Source organism: Schistocerca cancellata, chromosome 8 (assembly GCF_023864275.1).
Source record: "Schistocerca cancellata isolate TAMUIC-IGC-003103 chromosome 8, iqSchCanc2.1, whole genome shotgun sequence".
NCBI classification, from domain to species: Eukaryota; Metazoa; Arthropoda; class Insecta; order Orthoptera; family Acrididae; genus Schistocerca; species Schistocerca cancellata.
In genome coordinates, this window is record NC_064633.1 from 528298717 (window position 1) to 528323819 (window position 25103).

The window sequence follows — 25103 nt, forward strand, 5'->3', positions numbered from 1 at the left end:
TTAGCTCCGTGCCTGGGTGTCTGCAATCCGGAACCGCGGGACTGCTACGGTCACAGGTTCGAATCCCGCCTCGGGCATGGGTGTGTGTGATGTCCTTAGGTTAGTTAAGTTTAAGTAGTTCTAAGTTCTAGGGGACTTAAGACCTAAGATGTTGAGTCCCATAGTGCTCAGAGACATTTGAACCTGGGTGTCTACGCTCCGTGGAAACTCTGGCTGCAGCTGATGCCTCACAGTGGAATGTACAGGCAACTGTAGCCCATTGAAAGACTGACAGTGCCAAGCAGCCAATCGCATTTACTTACAAAAATGGTGATATCTCCCCAATGTAATGATTCCCAAATAGCAAAACAGGCTTTCACTGTATAGCATATGTAATAGGCTTGAAAAGATGATACAGACTGAGAAGCAGATCTCTAGTACAAATATGAAGCTGACAGGATGTTCAGCCCCAGCTGCAGAAAATTTACCTTCTATCAAGGGCAATGGCCATCTTAAATGCTGTCAGCACCCTCTGTGGTAGTATAGTTGAGTTGCACACAAAAATATGCAACTAGCAAACACCTCTCAAATTTGACATCGCCATGTCCCAATACTCACCATGGAGTATACACCTATCTCGTGGGTCTGTCAATGGCTGCAAGACAGTTTCCCTACTTCTGACACCTACAGAAGAGGTGACACAAAGGCAGCCATACTGCCTTTACATGTCACTCCCAGGGTGAAGGGATTCAGTGTCCCACCACAAGAATGACTGAGACATCCTGCTAGAGCTCATGCACATTGATCTTATTCAGGTGGCAGGGTCACAGCAATTTAAGCACTCCTGTCGTGCAAAACATGTTAATGTGTGATTTATTTGTCACATCTGATACTGTAATCAAGAAGGTCCCAACTCTTTGCTATTGGTGCATGCCAATAGTAGATTGGCTGACTGCTGGTTCTCTATTAGTATGTGCGTGTATGCTCTGTCATCTTTTTCTGTGCTATAAGTAGAGTTAAACATTAGTCGGTACTGTCCTTTCCTACGAGTTTGTGGCATGCTTGTTCGAGTAAATTCTCACTTTAGCTGCATAATTGTGTAGCTGTTTATAATTTTTACTGTGCAATGAAAGGTCTATGAAGTGAAGACAGAAGAGAAGGTAATAAATAATATTTGGGCAACACTGGTACAAGCTGGCAAGGAAGGAAGGAATGTTAATGACCCATCAATATGGAAATCATTTTATACAAAATGTTAGCTCAGCCTTCTGGTTCAGTTGCAGGGATCATCCCAACGCAAACCTGAAGTAACGAGTTGAAACACAGCCGCAGCAGTGATCCAAGAAGCTATTTATATATTTTTATTCCAGATTCGGATCACAAAAAATGTTTTTTTGCGCATCAGCTTGTTAATATCAACCCATACTGACCATCTTCAGACCAGAGTACACAGTTTACTACCGTATTTACTCGAATCTAAGCCGCACCTGAAAAATGAGACTCGAAATCAAGGAAAAAAAATTTTCCCGAATCTAAGCCGCACCTCCAAATCAAAACAAAGTTGGTCCATTGTAATATGAGACACAATTTAGGTCGAATGAATGACGATACAGCTACAGTAGTTTGGTTCGCGTAGTAAGCTAAGCAATTAGGCTTTACCAGGTAGCCATAGCTATGCGTATGCGTCAGGCGTTCCATCCATAATTATACGGGTACCCTTCCTTTTTCACGTGCTTCGTCTGGTTTGGATCGATTGCTTATTTTTCTTTGATCTTATAAGTGCTGTTCTCTTTGTTATAGGTGTTTACGTCACTCTAAGCTGAAAATGCATTACTGTACTGTGTCATGCACTGTTTGTCGCATTCTGATAATCAGTGTTTACGGCCTGTCGCCGCTCGCGGCGTGGCTTGCTTTTGTGCGCACTACCGCCGCTTACAATTAAAAAAAGAAAACGAGAGAAATCGTCTCATTAGCGAAACAATGGCAAGAGACTGCTATTTGTTGTTACTAACACTGCTGCTTTCTTTGACGATCAACAAGAACAAAATAATAGACTGCGTATGATAGAAGATGTTCTGAACGAGAGTTTAGCGAAAATTTTTCTGTTTGAAAATCTTTGCAGACGTCTCTTTAGTACATAACATTGTGCACAGAAATTAGTCATCTTAGATTTAAAAATCTAGTCAATTGACTTGCTTCATTTCTGACTATCAGTATTAGGCATAAGAATAATACGAATATAAACATGAAATGATATGTATATTCTACGGCGTTTGCTGTTGTCTCACTCTAGTTTCGTAGTTTATTAAGCAGACAGGATTTAAATGAGATAGCAGCAAACACGAAAGAATACATGGCAAAATGTTTATATATGTATTATTCTTATGGTGAAGAGAATACTGCATGTGATTCACAATTCATAAAAGTTCCTATTAGCAACCATCTCTTCTCATAGGTAGAAAAAATTCAGAACGTAGAGTTGGCCATATTGACAAACATCCCAAACAGTCTTGCCAGTCGGATTTTCGTAGTACAGTACATTGAAATGTTGCTACATTCGAAGACTAACAAAACGGAATTTGTATTTACTTCGTTGGATAATGTATGAAAATGCAGTGGTCGAAATTCGGGGCGGAGAAAAAAATTCGTCTTCCATCTTTTTTTTTTATTTATTTAGTGACGCAGAGGTTTTGGCACCAGTATTTATCTTTGTGCCTGAAAAGCATGCATGTGAATCGCTACATATATTCGACGGCAGAAGTTAGTTGTGGCGGCACCTACCAACATTTTTCAGAACTTCCGCTTACTTTGCACTCGATTCTAAGCCGCAGGCGGTTTTTTGGATTACAAAAACCGGAAAAAAAGTGCGGCTTAGATTCGAGTAAATACGGTAATCATAACAAGACAGCATGTGTAAAAATGCCACAGTCACAACAATGAACCAAACAATCTGTGTCAGATACATATTTTCTTATCTGGAGTCCCTCAGCTAAACCACTGTTCCCATACTCCCCCCCCCCCCCCCCCCCAGCCCATAGATTCCTCTCTCTCTCTGTCCTGTCACCCCCCCCCCCCCCCTCTTCCCCTGCAGTCTTAACCTGCACATCTGCTGCCTCCCTCCAAGCCCCAGCTACCCCTCCCCTGCTTCCCCCATCTTTCTTCCTTTACCATACCACTTGACACAGCCACTTACCCACACCTGCCTACCAAATTTCAATCCCAGCACTGTGTGTCCACCCAACAGAGAGAGAAGGAGAGAGGGGGAGAGAGAGAGAGAGAGAGAGAGAGAGAGAGAGAGAGAGAGTTTTTTGTACTCTAGCTCATTAAGGATTTCTTCCAAAAGCTGGAAAAGTTTTCATTCTTTTTTGTGTGCCTGTTGATCACTCTATGCTTCTGCTATTCAGCAAGTGGTCTCCTTCAGGAGTAACATATTTACATTCCTCTAGAACTTTCCTTACTGTATTAATCACAAACAAGTTTTCCTTATTCACTGTTCATCTAAATAAAATGTGTAAACATACAACACAACTGCAATCCTAATTACAATATACTACATTAAATAATATTTCGACATAACTACTGCAAAAAAGAAGATATAGACATACAAAGTTGGAATGTTTTATTGGCCACAGTATAAATGACTGAAGCATATTTATCACAATCATTGAAAGTAGCTACGAAAAGACATTCATGAGTACAGAAAGGAAACACCTGCTACGAAACATGAAATACTTTTCATTTTACATTGCAAATAATTCTACCATTAATTAGCAAAAAAACTTCCATGATTCACAAATAAAGCACAAAGTATTTAAAAGAAACAGACAAAATAAACGTCTTGGTTTTCTACTAAACTATACATACATGGATTTGTTGAAGTTTTTGTACATGGTTTAATAGATAATTTCAGGCAAGTAGGTCACATACCACATAAGTCATAACAGTTAAACATATACAGAAGCTTTTCACAGCATGGAAGAAATATTTTCAATCTCAAAGAAATATCTTTTCTTGAGTAGATATGCAAGAATGTGATCATGGCCAGTAAAATGTTCAGTGAGCTGCACCATATAATGAACTGTACATTAAATATCACATTTTAATAACTTGAGAAATATTCAGTGGCACTGCATTTCTTGAAAGTATTGATTCAAGTAGATACAAACTTCCTTCAGCATTTGAGCTTTGGATACATCCTAGTGCTCGCATGTCTGCACAGACTAGGTGAAAAGACAGCAGTAGGAAGTCACCCTCTATGTAGAGATACAGATCTTATTTCCAATCAAGTGTCAAAAATAAAATGATGTTCTTTTCGTATTTTGAATGATCACGTAGCATGTTCTGTACGTAGTCTATATTGCAGCCAAGAGCGCACACACACTTGGTAGTATTTAAAACTACAAATAAATAACAAAAAATACTCATTCATGGAACCTATCACATTATCATTGAGTCCTTGCTGTGGGTACAAAAAATGATACTGTACTTAAAGAAAGACTTTGGCCACATAATGAGGAAATAATAATTCACAAAGACCTTTCTTTTATAAACGTTATTGTACTTCATTTTCACTGTAACGCGTCAGGCTTGGCCTTAAATAGGCTTTTTATGTACACTATATAAAACTATTAGGTCTCGGTTGAAAGATACTGTAGGGATCATAGGGTGTCCTTTGCTGAATGAAGGATTGTCTTGCCGTAGATGGTTCGAATGATGGTTGGACGTCAGCTCGGAGAATCACAACACCTGTAGTAAACAACAAAAGTGTCAACATACATATCCCTTCCCTCAAATGCTCAGGTGAAATGTTTACCACACCATTATTACTGACCTGATGGGTTCACCTTCACTTTAATCTTTGTGTTTGGCACAAGAGTGCCATAGTTGACATCTTCATAGAGGTCCTGTAATCAATTTAGAATTGATGTTTAGAAGTAAATAAACTGAAAAAGATTAGTTTGAAGCTTAGGAAATAAACTAAACAACAGAAGAAAAGAAGACCAAAGTAAGAAAACTGCCAATGAGCTTTGCTCAACAGAACTTTAGTGAGCTAACTAACGTAATTGGAAAACTTTAACATGCTATCTGCTTTCGAAAAATGCCTGGCACCAAGCCTAAATTCTGCAACATTTTAATCCCGTAAAAGTTACGATTTTCTAATATTTTTGTAAACACTAAACTCCACAAAAATGCATTACTTTGTTCAACTTTTGGTAATCAATCACTCACAGAAAAGACTATTTACACCTACTCTGCAGAATTTTGTTGTGGTTGTACTTCCATCAATGATGAATTTAATGAATGTTGACTAAAATAAGTGTTCTGTGCAACACTATTGAGAAGGATCAGCATGACTTATCGTGAGATAGAGGCATCCTTAGACATACTGAAAACTGCAGTACATTCAGTCTTCTATCAATATTTAACTGTGATAAAGATATTCGTTTCGGTGGATTCAGCACAATTTCACCAAAGCTCAAAATAGGCTCACATCAAATGATATACAGAAAAGTTCAAAATGAGCTGGACATTAACAAGCATTCAACTTTTTGAAAGTTATAAGCTTAACTGAAAGCAACAAAAGTTGTTAATTTGTGAAGCACTTCCAACAAACTCGTCGCTTGTTTCTTTGATTAGACTGGGCCGGAGCATTGCAATGAATATGAATCTATCTACATAGACAGACAGAAGCAGTCTGTTGTGATCTGAATTAGTGGCATGCATGCTTCTATTATCCAGAAACCACAAAATCCTCAGTATGTGGTGGGCAAGTGAACCCCATTGCTGGCATACTGAGTAGCAAATTGTATTGATTTCAGATGACTCCTGCTTTTATATGTCCTACAGTTACAGCTGTGACAGGTGCTACCATTATGTCACATTCTGGCACTGAATGCTATTGTCACAGCAGACAAACTGCAAGTGCGATAGCTTGGGGCATCATTGGATACAATATACTGGAAGTAATCTAAAAGCAACCACTACATCAGTGGAGAGTTAGGGCCCAATGAACTGCCCTTCCTTCAGGCAGATGCACAAGCCATACTTCAACAGGACAAAGTCTGTCCACACGTGGCAAGTCATTCAGAGAACAACCTGTACCATTGCTTCTCTCAGCTGCATGTCCACCTAACATAATCTGTCACACATGTCTGGATAACTTATTACAGTCATCAGTTACCACTGCTGAACCTTTGTGGACTCACATAACTATTATTTGAAGGGAAATTTCTCATGAACATGTCCAGATGTACTTTTGTTCCAAGTCAAGACATTTGGAGACTCTGTTTACAGAACACAGGGAGTTTTGTAAAATGGAAGACACCATGTTTTAAGGTATCGTTGATAGTCAGACCATCAGAGAGGAGAACACAAATTCAGACTTGGTAAAGATGAGAAGAGGGAATTTCAGAATAGTGTTGTTCAGACTGGGATTTACTAGCAGACCACAGGAATACACCCCCCCCCCCCCCTCCCCCAAATTAGCTTTTTTAAGCACAGTGCCATTTAAGTCACAAATTATTCCATCACCAACTGCTGATCACATATCATGTTGCTCTTGTAGTAATCTTTAAAATCATGAATGACAGTAAAGGAGTGCCCTCACTACTGTCAAAACTTGGTAAAAATGTACGCGTGATTCTCTTGACTTTGGTAGTGAGGTGATATTTTCACGTGACACAACAATGCTAGTAAGCTGTACAAACTCATTATCAAACAATTTACGTTCAGCCATTGAAGTAACCATTGTTTCAGAGCTAACTCATGCAGAGTTTTATTTTTCCTTCCAAATGCCAAATTTACAAAGGTACATATTTATAGGCGAAACATTACACACAGAAGGCTAGTCTAGAATATTAAACCAAGAGATCATCAGTGCCCAAATAATGACAACATGAGATGAACAATTTTATTTGTCACAGAGTGATGATCAATTACCGTATTTACTCGAATCTAAGCTGCTCTCGAATCTAAGCCGCACCTGAAAAATGAGACACGAAATAAAGCGGAAAAAAAAAAAAAAAAAAATTTCCCGAATCTAAGCCACACCTGAAATTTGAGACTCGAAATTCAAGGGGAGAGAAAAGTTTTAGGCCGCACCTCCAAATCGAAACAAAGTTGGTCCATTTTAATATGAGACACAATTTAGGTCGAATGAATGACGATACAGCTACAGTAGTTTGGTTCATCGTCGTAAGCTTAGCAGTTAAGCTTTAACACGTAGCCATTGCTATGCGTCAGGCGCTCTGTCCGTATTTATATGGGTACCCTTCCTTTTTCACGTGCTTCGTCTGGTTTGAATTGATTGCTTATTTTTCTTTGATCTCATAAGTGCCGTTCTCTTTGTTATAGGTGTTTACGTCACTCTAAGCTGAAAATGCATTACTGTACTGTGTCATGCATTGTTTGTCGCATTCTGATAATGAGTGTTTACGGCCTGTCGCCGCTCGCGGCATGGCTTGCTTTTGTGTGCGCTACCGCCGCTTACAATGAAAAAAAAAAAAGAGAGGAATTGTCTCATTAGCGAAACAATGGCAAGAGACTGCTATTTGTTGTTACTTACACTGCTGCTTTCTTTGATAATGATCAATAAGAACCAAATAATAGACTGCGTATGATAGAAGATGTTTTGAACGAGAGTTTAGCGAAAATTTTTCTCCATTTGAAAATCTTTGCAGACGCCTCTTTAGTACATTACATTCTGCACAGAAATTAGAGTCATCTTAGATTCAAAAATCTAGTCAATTGCCGTGCTTCATTTCTGACTGTATCACTATTAGGCACAAGAATAATACAAATATAAACATGACATGATATGCACATTCTTCTGCGTTTGCTGTTGTCTCATTCCAGTTTTGTAGTTTATTAGGCAGACAGGATTTAAATGAGATAGCAGCAAACACGAAAGAATACATGGCAAAATGTTTATATGCTTAATATTCTTATGGTGTAGAGAATACTGCATGTGATTCACAAGTCATAAAAGTTCCTATTAGCATCCATCTCTTCTCACAGGTAGGAAAAAATTCAGAATGTAGAGTTGGCCATATTGACAAAAACCCCAAACAGTCTTGCCAGACAGATTTTTGTAGTACAATGAAATGCTGCTACATTCGAAGATGAACAATACGGAATTTGTATTTACTTCGTTGGATAATGTATGAAAATGCAGTGGTTGAAACTCGGGGCGGTGAAAAAAAGCTCGTCTTCCATGCTGCATAATTCGACGGCAGAAGTTAGTTGTGGCGGCACCTACCAACATTTTTCAGAGCTTCTGCTTACTTTGCACTCGATTCTAAGCCGCAGGCGGTTTTTTGGATTACAAAAACCGGAAAAAAAGTGCAGCTTAGATTCGGGTAAATATGGTATGGTTTTTATCTTTAAAAGCGACTTTGAATGAAGCTCTGTAGGATGAGAGGAAGGAGTGACAGCTCTAAATGGTCAAGTAATTACCTCAACTGTGTATCCACCAGGGTAAGAGAGGCCCAGCTCTCTTAGGGTAACTGCAACATCTGATGGTGTTCCATCAGTCCTACGGTTAAGAAAAGCCACAGCATACGAAAAATAGTTTTGATAGACTGGAGTAATTGGCCGAGCCCATATCTCAATACCATTGTGCTGAAACAAAAATGAAATATGAGCTATGAAATGATGTGTACACAGCTCTTTCATCTCACAGGCTGAAAAATGACACTCACAAATGAAAATACAAATGCTACATAGACTAGGCATACTGTGTCAGGGGAACATAGTTTTATGACCTGAGGGTGAAAAATATTTTAACAAGTTGTATGTTTAATATACACTTGTTCTCTTTGATCAATGCAAGGACTTTGATTGTAGATTTTGTCATTATTTCAATGCTTTGTAGTAATGGGCAATAAATTTATTTATGTAAAACATGATGCACCATATGATATAATTAGTTTATATATAATTAATTGAAAAATGGTATTACTACTGTGTGTACATATTGAAAATGGATACTAAATAATTTATGGGTATAGGAGACCACTCACTGAATAGTAGAAGCTAGCAAGTTTTTATTCTTTTCAGTAAACCTGTCCTCAACTTAACACTACTTCTATTCAACCAGCAGTGCCCCTTACTCCTACATTATTTACATTTTACCAGAACTTTCTTGCAACACTTATAAAAGCAGACACTACTCATTCACTTTGAAAAGTATCTGCCATTATATGAACCTCGCTGAAAACAAAATCAGGAAGTTCCATTTAATGCTGAACATTTCAACCTATAAAACATTATTGGAGAAGAACCACACCATTAACAAGATGATAAAACATAACCTTGGCAAAACAATTAAAATGGACACAGAAATATTCATTCAAAATTAACTTACCTTGTATATTCTTCGACCTTGTATGCCCAATGGATCTTGATCAACAGCTATAATTTTCTTGTTCTGTAATATTGCTTTGTACTCAGGACGAATAGTGCGCAGGTCAACTGACATCAAAAGAGGCGCGGCAAGGATGGCCCAAATCGCCATCTGAGTTTTGCTTTGCTCATAACTAAGGCCAAAGTTCCCGATAATAAGCTGCAACAAGTACGAGAGGCTATGATATTAACCCTAGGATACTAAACTTTCATAAATTTGTTATTAGCAGTACGGTATAAATCAGAAGATTTTTTACTCAATTTGGTGTGTAACATAGTATTAGAGATATAATAAGGGTAATTAACTGATGCATAACCTATAAATTATGACTTCCTTTGAATGAAATATGAAGAGGAAACTTTGAATGATTTAGTAGCAGTTTAACTTTTCTTCCCTTTAGTGTTCATCGGTTAATACTGCAAACACTAAATGTCAGCAGACACTGGATAAGATCCAATATGAAATTGCCTCTTCCCCCCTCCCCCCCCCCCCCCCCCCTCTTTTCCCAGGACTGGGCAGAGGACATATGGAGGGAGAAAATTTGCAGCTTTCTTTATCAGTTGAGGTGTATATGGGGGGGGGGGGGGGGGGGGGGCATGCAAGCATGTGTGTTTGTTTTAGGACCTCAACATCATGATCATCAGAGCCACTGATCAAGTAGTTCAAGACTAAAATGTGTAAAGCTTGAAAAAATTAGGTTCACTCTTTCCTGTTTATGTACCTCGACCATTTATGCTCTCCTTCTCCCTAATGATGCAGTATAGTCAGTGTCTAATAAATAAATGCTGTCCACTACACTGTAATAGCTTTACTAACACCTAGATCCTCCCCCATGAAACATGGAACTTGCCGTTGGTGGGGAGGCTTGCGTGCCTCAGTGATAACAGATAGCCGTACCATAGGTGCAACCACAATGGATGGGTGTCTGTTGAGAGACCAGACACACATAGGGTTCCTGAAGAGGGGCAGCAGTCTTTCCAGTAGTTGCAGGGGCAATAGTCCGCATGATTGACTAATCTGGCATTGTGACATCAACGAAAATGGCCGTGCTGTGCTGGTACTGAGGATGTCTGAAAGCAAGGCGAAACTACAGCCATAATTTTTCCCAAGGGCCTGCAGCTTTACTGTATGGTTAAATGATATATTCCAGAGGTAAAATAGTCCCACATTCGGATCTCTGGGTGGGAACTACTCAGGAGGATGTAATTATCAGGATAAAGATAACTGTTGTTCTATGATTGGAGTGTGGAATGTCAGATCCCTTAATCAGGCAGGTAAGCTACAAAATTTAAAAAGGGAAGTTAGATATAGTGGGAATTAGTGAAGTTTGGTGGCAGGAGGAACAAGACTTCTGCTCAGGTGAATACAGGGTTATAAATACAAAATGAAATATGGGTAATGCAGGAACAGAAAAAAAAAGAGGGACATGAATAAGCTACTACGAACAGCAAAGTGAACGCATTATCGTAGCCAAGACAGACACGAAGCTCACATCTGCCACACCAGTACAAGTTTATATGCCAACTAGTTCTGCAAATGATGAAGAGATTGAAGAAATTTCTTAAGATAGTTAAGGGAGCCGAAAACTTAATAGTCATGGAGGACTGTGAGTAGGGAATGAAAGAGGAAGCTGGCTGGTAGAATTTTGCACAAAGCACAACTTAATCATAGCTAACATTTGGTCTAAGAATCATGAAGGAAGGTTGTACACGTGGAAGAGGCCTGGAGACACAGGAAAGTTTCAGATAGATTATATAATGGTAAAACAGAGATATCAGAGCTAGTTTTTAATGGAAGATATTTCCAGGGGCAGATATGGACTCTGATCATAATTATTGGTTATGAACTGTAGATTAAAACTGAAGAAACTGCAAAAAGGTAGGAAATTAAAAACATGGGACCTGGATAAACTGAAAGAACCAGAGGTTGTAGAGAGTTTCAGAGAAAACATTAGGCAATGATTGACATGAACAGGGGAAAGAAATATGACAGAAGAAGAATGGGTAATATTGAGAGGTGAAATAGTGAAAGCAGCAGAGGATCAAGTAGGTAAAAAGATGAGGACTAGTAGAAATCCTTGGGTAACAGAAGAGATACTGAATTTAACTGATGAACGGAGACAATATAAAAATGCAGTAAATGAAGCAGGCAAAAAGGAATACAAACGTCTCAACAATGAGGTCAACAGGAAGTGTAAAATGGCTAAGCAGGGATGGCTACAGGACAAATGTAAGGATTTAGAAGCATGTATGACTAGGGGTAAGATAGATACTGTTTACAGGAAAATTAAAGAGACCTTAGGAGAAAAGAGAACCACTTGTATAAATATCAAGAGCTCAGATGGAAAACCAGTCGTAAGCAAAGATGGGAAAGCAGAATGGTGGGACAAGTATACAGGGTGTTACAAAAAGGTACGGCCAAACTTTCAGGAAAAATTTCTCACACACAAATAAAGAAAAGATGTTATGTGGAAATGTGTCCGGAAACGCTTAATTTCCATGTTAGAGCTCATTTTAGTTTGTTCTTCCACCTATGCTCAATGGAGCACGTTATCACGATTTCATACGAGATACTCTACCAGTGCTGCTAGAACATGTGCTTTTACAAGTACGACACAACATGTGGTTCATGCACGATGGAGCTCCTGCACATTTCAGTCAAAGTGTTTGTACGCTTCTCAACAACAGATTCGGTGACCGATGGATTGGTAGAGGCGGACCAATTCCATGGCCTCCACGCTCTCCTGACCTCAACCCTCTTGACTTTCATTTATGGGGGCATTTGAAAGCTCTTGTCTACACAACCCCAGTACCAAATCTAGAGACTCTTCGTGCTCGTATTTTGGACAGCTGTGATACAATATGCCATTCTCCAGGGCTGCATCAGCGCATTCCATGCGACGGAGGGTGGATGCGTGTATCCTCGCTAACGGAGGACACTTTGAACATTTCCTGTAACAAAGTGTTTGAAGTCACGCTGGTACGTTCTGTTGTTGTGTGTTTCCATTCCATGATTAATGTGATTTGAAGAGAAGTAATAAAATGAGCTCTAACATGGAAAGTAAGCGTTTCCGAACACATGTCCACATAACATATTTCCTTTCTTTGTGTGTGAGGAATGTTTCCTGAAAGTTTGGTCGTACCTTTTTGTAACACCCTGTATAGAGGGTCTGTACAAGGGCAATGTACTTGAGGGCACTATTATGGAAATGGAAGATGATGTAGATGAAGATGAAATGGGAGATATGATACTGCATGAAGAATTTGACAGAGCACTAAAAGACTAACTCAAAACAAGGTCCCAGGAGTAGACAACATTCTGTCAGAACTACTGATAGCCTCAGGAGAGCCAGTCATGACAAAACTCTACCATCTGGTGTGCAAGATGTATCAGACAGGCAAAGTACCCTCAGACTTCAGGAAGAACATAATAATTCCAATCCCACAGAAAGCAGGTGTTGACAGGTGTTAAAATTACTGAAAAGTATTTGTATGGAGTGTAGTGTAACACCCCAAGAAACCCGAAAACCCAAATAAGAATGTCATGATAATTTAAAGTATGGAACAGTGTTATCCTGACAGGTACGACAACTTTGACAATAATATAACACCTTGAAGTTTTGATGAACATCAATTTCAATAATTACTGAGTATGTCATGATATAAAGGTAGAAAGAAAGAAAGGTTATTTTTAATTAGCTATCAAACATCTCAGTAGTAACTGTAAATCAGTATGATGAAAGTTAAGTCCAAAGTAATATGTTGGTCAGAGATAACATTTATTGTGAAAGAGAGTTGTAAATGTGGCAAAAAGGAAATTCAATGCATCTACAATGCTCGATCATGGAAATGTTAGTCGCTTGCTAGCTTGCTTGCTATCAAGTCATGAAAGAGCATCGTCTGTTATAGTACTACAAACAGAATGCTAAGAGATTGTTTCTACTTAAAAGAGAGAGAGAGAGAGAGAGAGAGAGAGAGAGAGAGAGAGAGAGAGTAATATTGTGTGATAGAGATGCGCAGACTTTGTTCTCAGTTATTCTGACTTGAGAACTTGAACTGAAGTGATATTCTGATAGTGTACAATGAGTTAATGAACTTTAATTATTGAAGATATTATTGTTGGACTCAAGCTTCATCAAAGTGAACAGTTACAATGAAGAATGGACATAGTATCGAAGTCTGCAACACTTGATTAGCATGGAGTAGGAAACATTAATACCACCACACAAAGATAATACAAATACGCCGATTGTAAAAGTTGTCATAATTGTCACGATCACCAAACTGAAAAGAATCGTAATTGATCTGATCCATTGGTGTGCGTGTGGTGTGATGATTATAAACTAATTGCTAAGAAGGAACAATAAAATTGTTCGTCAGTAATGGATATCTCACGTGTTGGCTCCATCATTAATTGGTGACAGTTGATGATCAAAATTAATTAACTGTGAACATTTTAAGTGAAAGAGTGACTTGATGAACCTATCTCTGAATTTGAGTCGTGCCGTAGTGAACAATTCTGCCTAGCAACGTAACAACTACTATTGATACTGAACCGCAAATGAATTTTTCCTCGCTTCAGTGGTGTGAAACGATGCCGATGATGAATGATTCACTCAATACTGCAATAAATAACTAACCGGGCATAGCAACTGATCACAATACCATAACAGACAATTAAAATCAGCAGTTTGCATCGCTGAGAAGACTGTGCGGACTCGCAAACAGACTTTCATACATTACACGAGGAACAATTTTCTTTACAGATTTTCAGGTGCTGTTCCAGGTTATCCGACAGGGACAACCATCACTGCACGTCGTATCTCCATTCCACTGACCGAGCTGTAGCAGTAGCGGCTCAACATCAACAATGACAACAAACAGGGGAGAGGGGATGTCACAGTAGCCATGTATGGAAGTGAACGTGGACGATAACAGTTTAAACAAGAAGCTTTCAAAATGTGGTGTTACAGAAGAATGCTGAAGGTACATCATGTAACTAATGAGGAGGTACTGAATAGAATTGGGGAGAAGAGGAAATTGTGGCACAACTTGATTAGAAGAAGGTATCGGTTGTTAGGATCTGTTCTGAGGCATCAAGGGATCACCAATTTAGTATTGGAGGGAATCATCGAGGGTAAAAATCATAGAGGGAGACCAAGAGATGAATACACTAAGGAGATTCAGAAGGATGTAGGTTGCAGTAGGTACTTGGAGATGAAGAAGCCTGCACTGGACAGAGTAGCATGGAGAGAGCTGCATCAAACCAGTCTCTGGACTGAAGACCACAACAACAGCAACTACAACAACATGACTGCCACCTCTTGACTTTGTACTTTACAGTTTATGACAACAGTATCTGTTTACTCCTAACTAACAATCCTTCACAGTTACAAAGCCACTTATGTAAAGCCTATAATTTGGTAGAAGAATCACTAAGCTCTTGTAGACGATGAGTGGTCGAGCATAAATGGTTTACAAAAGCAGAGAAGCTTGGTGCTGAGTAGTCTCTGTAATGTATAAGAAAGAAGTTTGTCAGTTTCACCATGGAATTTTGGATACATTATATAACTTAAGACTTAAACAATGGAAACTACATGTAAGAATTTCAACAACACAGGAAAAGTTAGATCGCTACTTACTGTAAAGATGATACATTAAGTTGCACACAGACACAATTAAAAGACACTTACAGAAAGCTTTCAGCCACAGCCTTCATCAGCAAAAGAGAAACACACACTATTCATACATACAAGCAGGCATACCTCATGCACACATGACTGCCAACTCCAGCATCTTGGGTCGAAATACAACTACCTTGTGGCACCAAGCAGCAATCTTTTGGGGATGGGGAAGGGGATGGGATAGTAGTGTATGGGTGGGGAGAGGGACGAACACTGTCTGGCAGAATGTGCAGGGACTGCAACGCCAACAGGTACAATGTCACGAGGTTGTGGTGGAGGGAGGTGGAGAAAAAAGAAGCAAAAAAGGAGGAGTGGATCAAGATGGGCAGATGTGTTGACAGAGAGCAGCAAAGAAAGAGGACCATAGGTTGAGGTCAGGACAATTATGGGAGTGGACAATATGTTGTAAGGATAACTACCATCTGCACAATTCAGGAAATCTGGTATTAGAAGGCAGGACTCAGATGGCTCAGGTAGTGAAGCATCCACTAAAATAAAGTGTGTTATGTTCAGCTGCATGTTGTGCAACAGGGTTGTCTACTTTGCTCTTGACCACAGTTTGGCACTGGTCATTCATTCTGGTGGACAGCTGGAGGGATCCAGGAGGTAAAAGGGAGAGTCGGTGAAGGAAATGGTGTTGTTGTTGTTGTTTTTTTTGGGGGGGGGGGATTAACTCCAACTTTGCCTCACCATCCTTCCCCAGGTCCCTTCCTCTGAACACCAACCTTTCAGTAGAAGAAAGAATAGCCAAGCACAACCCCAAAACAAATCCTGACCTAATCACCCTACCTGCAAACAAAGGTTCCACCATTGTTGTTATGAATCACAGTGACTACCTTGCAGAATGCCAATGCTGCTAGAGTCATCCAATCCCAGAAGTTCAACACAACTTCCAGTCCCTGCTTAAAGCCTTAGGCCATTCCCAGAACCACTCGCCTTAAGCTATTTCACTCCTCAACCTTACGACACCCCACACACGCACCTTCTACATGCTCCCAAAAATCCACAAATCCACACAATCCTGGGTGCCCCATTGTGGCTGGTCATTGTGCCACCCAGTTAAAGAATCTTGGTCCTCAGTGACTGACTACTCCGATCAATTGCTCGTAATCTAACTTCCCACGGCAAAAACACCAACCATTTCCTTCACTGACTCTCCACAGTATCCACCCCTTCACTTCCTGAATCCCTACTCATCACTGTTGACACCACCAACCTATACACCAACATCCCTCATGCCCATGGCCTTACCACTATTGAAAACTACCGCTCCAAAGTCCTTCAGAATCCAAACCCAGCACCTCATTCACCATACTACTGTTATCCTAACCCACAACTCCTTCTCCTTTGATGGGAAGGTATAGAAACAAATCCACGACACAGCCACGGGCACTTGCATGGCACTCTACTATGCCAACCTATTTATGGGCCATCTAGAGGACACCTTCCTAGCCTTCCAAAATTCCAAACCCCTAGTATGGTTCAGGTTCACTGATGATATCTTCACGATCTGGACTCAGGGCCAAGACACCAAATCTTCATTCCTTCACAAACTCAAACACCTTTTCTCACAACTGCTTTATGTAGTCCTCCTCAACCCAGAATGCCACCTTCGTGGAAGCTGACCTCCTCCTCCTCTTTAATGGTTCCATCTGCACCTCTGTTCACATTAAACCCACCAACCAACAGTACCTGCACTTTGACAGCCATCATCCCTTTCGCTCCAAAAAATTCCTCTCGTATAGCCTCGCCACCAGGGGTCAGCTTATCTGCAGTGCTGTATGCTCAGTGTGCTGAGGGTCTCACCAAGGCCTTCACAAATAGTCATTTACCAGCTCTGCTGCAATCAATGCACATGTTTTTATATTTTGTGACTACTAATCAGCTGTCCATCAGGATGAATGGGCACCTCGAAACTGTGGTCAAGAGAAAAGTAGACCACGCTGTGGCACAGCATGCAGATGAACATAACAAACTTGATTTCAATGGCTGCTTTACTACATGAGCCATCTGGATCCTCCCCTCTACCAACAGCTTTTTTGAATTGCTCAGATGGGAGTTATCCTTACAACACATTCTCCGCTCTTGTAATCATCCTGGCCTCAACATACGGTAACATAATGCCCCACACCCTTCACTCATCAGCTGCCAGCCCCTATGTCCTATCATCTCCTCCTCCACTCTCATCTCACACCCTCTGCCTATGCATCCATCGATCTTTCCCTGCTCTTCTTCTTTTTCACTCCTTTTCGCCCACATCCATGCCCCACTACTTCATGATGCTGTGCCTATTGGCATTCTAAGCCTTGCATACTCTGCCAAACAGCATCCATCTCTCTCTCCCCATCCATACTCCACTATCCCTTTCCCTTCCCAGCCCCCTCCAGATTGCTGCTTGCATCCCACGTGACAGTTGCTTTATGGCTTCAGATGCTGAAGCTGGCAGTCACGTCTGCATGAGGTGTGCTTGCTTGTGTGTATGAATAGTGTGCATTTCTCTTTTGCTGATGAGGGCTGTGGCTGAAAGCTTTCTGTAGGTGTCCTTAAATTGTGCCTCTCTGCAAGTTAATGCATCTTCTTTATGGTAAATAGCAATGTATTTTTTCCTACAGTGTTTATATAATGGTAGGACAGACATTCTGAAATCAGAGCTTAAACTGCAAAGTACATCCAGGAGCAGACATGACTTCTGACAACAATTTACTGATTGTAAACTGCAGATTAAAACTAAAGAAATGATAGAGACATAGGAAATTAAGGAGATGGAGTCAAATAAAGTAAAAGAATCTTATATTACTGATAGCTTTAACTGTCTGAAAAAAGTGAAATGAATACAATGAGTGGGTAGCTGTGGGATGTGAAATAGGGAAGGCAGCAGAGGATCAAACAGGCAAAAAGGCAAGCTCTAGCAGACATCCTTGGTAGCACAGTAGACACTGAATTTGACTGATGGAAGGATAAAATATAAACATGGAGCACATTTAGCAGGGCAAAGGGTATACAGACATCTAAAACACAAGAGATACACAGAAAGTGTAAAATGTGAATGAGGAATGCCTAGAGGAGAAACGCAGTACCAAAGGAACATGAATGAATATAGGAATGATAGATGCTGTGTATAGAAAAATTAAAGAAACCTTTAAGGAGAGACAGCAGTATGAATATCAAGAGTTCAGATGGCAAGCCAGTACTAAACAAAGTGGGGAAGTCCGAAAGATGGAAGTAATATAATAGAATGGCTTTATTATAGGAAGAAAGTTTAAGATGTATAGTGGAAAGCGATGAGGAAGTAGATGAAGATGAGAAGTGTGATGAGATCCTGCGAGAAGATTTAGACAGAACTGAAAGATCTAAGATGAAAAAGGCACTTAGAGTACAGAACATTCCCTTAGAATTACTGAGATCTTGGATCAATAACAAGACAAAGCTATTCTCCCTAATATATAGAAGCACGTAATAATTCCAGTTCCAAAGAAGGCAGTTGCTGAGGATGTAAATATTATTAAAGTCACAGCTGCAAAATACTGACACGAATTATTTACTGAAGAATGAAAAGACTGATAGAAGCTGACTTGGGGAAGATCAGTTTGGGTGCTGTAGAAATGTGAGAATGCATAAGGCAATAGTGACCCTTTGACTTATGAGATGAATTGAAAAATGACAAATCTATTCTTATATTAGTAGATTTTGCTTTTGAAAATTCTTATAATGTTTGTAGATTTAGAGACAGCTTTTGGAAATTTTGAGAGGAATATAATCTTTGAAATTCTGAAAGTGGCAAGGATAAAATACAAGGAGTGGATTATCTACAACTTGTACAGAAACCATACTGTTATTATGAGAGTTGAAAGACATGAAACAAGTGACATCCTGACAGACTGTGAATCACAGTTTTGCACATATTAATCATAGGTGGCCAGTAAAATCAAAATTACACTGCAGATCAGAATTTCTAGATCCACTATTACAGGGCCCAGGGAAACAATGTGTAAAATGAAGTTTAAGAGCATAATTTATAAACCAATTACAAAATTTTTCATACTGCACGGAAGAGATAAACCTAGATAAGAAAAAAGATGACAAGACTTTAAGTTCACAATGCAGCATCCTTCACAATGCTCAGGAGCTCAGTGAGTGAATATGTTGATTATAGCTTTTCATTGTGTAATGTTGGCTTCTGATGATCTATTGTGCCATATGACGCACAGAAGATGAGTCAAGAATTTAGATATAGTCTGTCACTGAAGCATATACAAATGAAATGGTGGTCCTACCACATTGTAAGAGAGCTACAGTGAAAGGAAAAATGCAATACAGCAATAAAGTCAGAGAATTATGAATCTGACTACATTGCTACCTGAAATCTATTTTTAATGCTTCTTACATTTACTGACATCATCTTACGAAATGTAATGAAGTGAGTATAAAAAACAACTCATACACATGAATAACTGACAACACAATAATTTATATTTGCAGTCACTTCTCTGTATGCCGTTTCTGGTGCTATTATCAATAGTCACACTGTGCAGATCTGATGTAAAATACTCACCATATCAGGGTCATTCCAATGACCTGGACCAGCATTGGGCACAATTATGTCTTGATTATTTCCATAATAATCGATAATACTTTCAACACTTGCCCATGAGTCCTGGATATCATCAAAATTTCGCCACAAATTACAGTGTTCTATAATGGAAGAAAAGTTTGGCTGAAAGGAAAAGTAGCATTTCAGAGGAAATTTTCTAGCAGCACAGAAAAAAATTATCAGAATTATCACTATGTATATGTAAAGGAAAACGAGGACAATGTAAATATTATCAGTGAAGAGAAGAACCATACCGACATTCCTGCATAGATCTGATAAACAGGCCAACTACAAGAATAGATCATTGGCCTTCCAGTCCTGTTCAGGTAGTAACCAAACTCCGGGTAACCTGGGAATCAATAATGCACTGTCAGTAAAATGTTAAAGCACTGAGGCTAAATAATTGTACATATATCTATGATTGAATTTGTCTGAAAGAAATGCATTGAGCATGTGGATAATATATAGCAATAGTGTCACACTTGACAATAGACAGGTCGGGGCACACTGATCTCTCCTACCACATCCCAACCACTGCCACATCTTTCATCCTTCCCAAAACTAAAATAACATCAGTCTTCAATGATCCCATTGCCTACAGAAAAAAAACCTCCATTTTCTATTCGAGGATAGGAGAGCTTGCCCAACATCTGGTATGGTATTGCTGATTACTGCTACAGGAAGACAAAGGTGAGAGAATAGCAGAATAAAGGGTGATTGCTGTGAAAACTGTGAGACCAATTAATATAACTACTCTCTGCGTCTCGCATTCCACAGCCCTGTTTCAATGGAACGCTCACAGAAAACGCTGTAAGCAAATTGGGAAACAACAGAAAATCTACCTGGATGGTCAGATGGAATTTGAACTACTGTCCTCTTGAACATTAGCACAGTGTCTTATCACCTATACAGCTCTTTAAGTCACAAATTACTGTCGGAACCAATATGGAGTGTGAAAACAGTGATCTTCACTATAGTCCAATTATATTACTTACAGTTGATGGGTGTCACTTGTTTATACAATGTTGCCACATCAACTGCTGGCTATCATTCAGTTGTATGTGACACACAAACATGGTGGGTCACTTTGCAGATGCTGTTACGCGTAACATGGAGCAATGTTGGAAGTGGCCGATGTGAGGTATGTCGGAAATGCGAGAAGTGCTGTCGACAATTTATTTTAATTGAGCAATGACTAAACTGTGGCAGACAATGCATTTTGCAGGCTTGAATTTAAACTAATGTCCTAAGCTAACCACAGCCTCATGATGTGCAATGTAGTCGAGAAAACTGTGGTCAATAGCCTGCAATTGGTCACTGAGGTAGAGTTATGGGTGGAATATGATGATGACAGAAGTGCATGTCTTGGTGGCTGAAAAACGGAAGCCTTGGATGAGAGCTCCAGGTTGTGCCTTTCATAATGGCACCCTGTAGTCAGTGTTCAGCAAAACCCACAGTAGAGAAGCAATTGTAAATGCAAAAACTGTCGGCATACGGGGGGGGGGGGGGGGGGGGGGGGGGGGGGGGGGGGGGGGGGGGTGAACTTCAGACCCGACAATTGCAGCTAGACCATTGACAGCCACTAGGAAAAGAGGCACACACAATACAGAAGCCTGCTGGACACCTTTCTCTTGTATATGGGGGTTTTACTGTGGGAAGCACTAACTTCAACCTGGAAAGTATTGTGTGACAAGAAGTTCCAGACAAAAATCTAGAGTGGGCTCCAGAGACCCACTCAGGTGGGATAAGGAGGATGTGAAGACCACGTGTGGTATCATAAGCCTTTTGCAAATCACAGAAGACAGCGATAAGGCTCCATTCAGACCAAATTGTCAGCTATAGAACGGCCTTGGCAAAAACTGCCCTGGGGACAGAGTCAAAAGACCCAGACACTCAAGATACCAACACAGCAGCCGGTTCACTGTATCTTCAAGCAACATGCAGAGAACATTCTGAGACTAACTGGACAATAGCTGTCCATCTCAAGGGTGTGTTTAACCGATTTCGGTACTGGGACTATCATGCTTTCTTGCCACTGAGACGCATAATCGCTCCAGGCATGGTCAAAAACAACAAGAACGTGACACTGGCACCGAGAAATACACACGCACTGAACAAAGAATTATATAGTACCAGGTGATGAATCATGAAAGATAAGTGAATTTGTTCCACTCACTGTTTGTGAGCACAAAATTCAGACTGATGATTCTTAGATGCAGAGGACAGTGATTTCTGAAGTTTGCCAAGGTACTCTCTTACAACGAGGGGATCCCAAGGAATTGGGGCTCGCTAAGTCTGATGCTAATAGAATGCCTATGGTTGTGCTCTGGACAGCCACATTGATACCTCTATGTGGTGGGGTGCTAAGTGTGATGGCAGAGGCAAAGGCATCCCAGTCAGTACTGTTGAGTGCCCATCTGGGTGGATGCTGAGGGAGGGACACGACGATTGGAAAATGGTCACTGTCATATAGGTCATCATGGACTCTCTAAATAGATGGAGGGGAAGGGACCAGGGCTCCAAATGAAAAGATCAATGAGTGAATAAGATCCAATTGTCACACTTAAGTGTGTGGGAGCACCAGTATTAAAGAGACAAAGATCGATAACTGCTGTGACAAAGCAAGCTGGGATAATTTACTTCCCCTCTTGTTTTGCCATCTGCCTCCTTAAAATTCTTTTTTTCAATTTTAACTAATTACCATTAACATATGTGAGTATACACTGCATTTTCATAAAAGAGAAATGCTGGCCCTGTTTTGAAGAATATAACACCAGATCTAATTTTGTGCTTAGTTTTATGTATGTAATTGATTTTCTTATTTTATTTCAACTATTCCTAGTTAGTACCTTTTATTATAGGGCAAAATCAGTAATTGTTTCGAAACTTAAATTCTATTGTTGACTTATAAATAAATATAAATACTGTAATAATTGTAAACACTTGGAAAACAAAATGCTAGTAACCTTAAAAGTATCTATTTGGCTCTATTCAAAAATATGTTAGCAAAGCCAGCTCTTAATTAATTCCAAAGTAATTAACAGGCTTTTCAAAAGTATTGTTTGCATAACTCTATATGTTAATTTCATGATTTAAACAAATAATTCAGCTTAACCCCCGTAGTAGAAGAAACTTAAAAAGAACCGATTTTTTGATGTTTTCAACTAATTTAACGAGTTAAGTTTTAATAGTAATTTCTGTAAATTTAACTTCGAACAGTGTGCAAGTTCAGTACCTATTATTGTAATCATATATAAGGGCCCAATTTTTGGCCATGGGACAGTCAGTCCACAGCCGAGAAACCTGTATTGATTAGAACAACAATTCCTCAAGTTAACTGTAAAATAAGTGTTACACAATAAGGCCGTGTGTTAAAAAAATGACAGTGTCTGCTCTGTACGTACCTTTCTACTCTTCAAGAACATTGAACTTTGTGGTAGGGTTTTTGCTGCTCGCAGATGTTCAATAGTGAAATATTATAGCAGTATGTGGAGGTTTGCCTGCAAACTGTTAATGAGGCTTATGGAAAGTTTAAACAATGGTGCACTGGCCATATATAACTCTGTATTATTGAGGGGTTGTGAACAGTGAAAGTAAAAGACTGTGAACTGCAACTGTGCATCTGTCAGCTACATCATTTACAGTAAATAGCTGTTGCACTTCCACCCCCTATTTTTTCAGCCAGTATGTCGACACCAAGGACAATCAACGAAGAAATCAAAATAGGTGAACCGTCACAATGCGAGCAGAGTTTCAATAACTTCACCGTGGCCAGTGGTCGTAGTTCCACCCCACAAGTGGTTGTAGACATTGTAATCATCCAAAATGAAGGATGGGAGGAGCATCAATGCCGACAAAATGGTATGAGACACTGCACCGGCAGGAGGGAGACACACAGTCACATGGTAAAATCCAGAAAATATTCTCACACAAACAGCCACAGCCTCCAAAGTAATATCAAGTGGCATGTGTTTTCTGTAGACAGAGTCCAGAACATACACACAAATTCCACTTGACAGTATCTCACTTCTTGAAATAGCTCTGACAGCTGCGGAGGGTAGGGGTTTGCAGTGCTGGGAACCGAGTTTTCTGGAGTGCAATGTGGAAATCAGTGGAAACACATAACAGATGCCAAAGTTCAGCCAGGTGGTGGAAAAAAACCACTGCAGTTCCGCTGGAGGATCACGCTATCAGTATTCTTTGGGGGCATTGAAGGGACCAAGGAGGCATGTCACGCCCTTGGTTTGCCTGCTGCCACTGGTTGTGAGGATAGAGCACCAACACACATTGATTCTGAAGCAGTTGTGGGATGATCCAGTGCCACAGAAGCCATCAGCAACTCTGCCTCATATACAGAGTCAGAACATGCAGGATCCAGCTGTATGGAAACCACCAGAACTGTCTTTGTCTTGGAGGTCTTCTTTTCGTCCCTCTTCTCGTTTGAGAATTTTGATGTCCATGAGGACTTGTCTGCCCTAGTTTTAGGGACAGGGGAGGAATACAAAGACCTATGACCAGCAGTCTGTCTGTGGATCCTTGGTGCGAGATGCAGGAGGAAGGTGTCCCTCCTCTGGCTGGGGGTTGGGCATTGACATCACCAGTGGGTGGGCAGTCAACGCTCTTAAAGTGGGTGTGTGGGCAACAGTATGAAGAGGCGCCTCAACCACTAGGAGAGCGGGAGTAGTCAAATGACCCCGAGGACCCAACATGGAAGACACCAAGAGCAAGGGTACTATCACTGGAGAGTATGACGTCTTTGTAGCCATAGTAAATGTCATCGCCATATGTACAAGATGCAGACAATCATATTCCTTCTCAGTCTCCTAATGTGTGAGGTAGTCAATAGCATTATATTCTTGGATTTTCTTTTATTTTTGGAAGACACTGCTGTCCGGCGAACAGGAGGAATGTTGCTACCAATATTTGACACAAACCGGGAGGTCTGGGGGTGGGGGGGGGAGGGGGGGGGGGAGCACAAGGAGTGTTCATGTGCAATGTACGTCTACAATCCCAACAGATGGGGCTGGCATTAAAACATGAAGACCTGTGCCTCCAGGAAATCAGTGATCATACGGCAATTATAGCATCAATGACTAAAGATGTCAATAAAAAATAAAGAAAGTATAATGAGAAACAGATTTCTTATTACCTGAGCAGTCAACACCAAGCATTCATCTCAGAGACTGAAAACTTTGAGCATAAATGGGTGAAGTTCACAAGAGTATTGTACAATTTGCCTTATGGAGATATGTGCCAAGCAAAATTCTGAGGAAGGGAAAAGATCTGCCACATTAAAAAGTTCCTCCAGAAGCAAAAAGGCTTCTTCACAGATTTAAACAGAGACAAAGCCTTTTAGACAAACAAAAAAACTAATCAAAGCCAAAATTAGCAGAAGGAAAGTCATGCATGAAGCATTCAAAGGAATTAAAAATAACATTCTATCTACT

General features: G+C 40.1%; 1 protein-coding gene across 1 annotated transcript in view; it reads right to left on the reverse strand.

Moving 5' to 3' along the window:
- Positions 1-3581: 3581 nt before the first annotated feature.
- Positions 3582-25103, reverse strand: part of LOC126094709 (alpha-N-acetylgalactosaminidase) — a 97293-nt gene continuing 75771 nt past the window's right edge. The window contains exons 5-10 of the mRNA XM_049909242.1: positions 19911-20005; positions 19618-19779; positions 9344-9541; positions 8434-8598; positions 4811-4883; positions 3582-4725 (exon numbers count right to left, since the gene is read on the reverse strand). Coding sequence (XP_049765199.1) covers positions 4595-4725; positions 4811-4883; positions 8434-8598; positions 9344-9541; positions 19618-19779; positions 19911-20005 — 824 coding nt within the window. The 3' untranslated portion in view covers positions 3582-4594. The remainder of the gene's footprint in view (positions 4726-4810; positions 4884-8433; positions 8599-9343; positions 9542-19617; positions 19780-19910; positions 20006-25103) is intronic.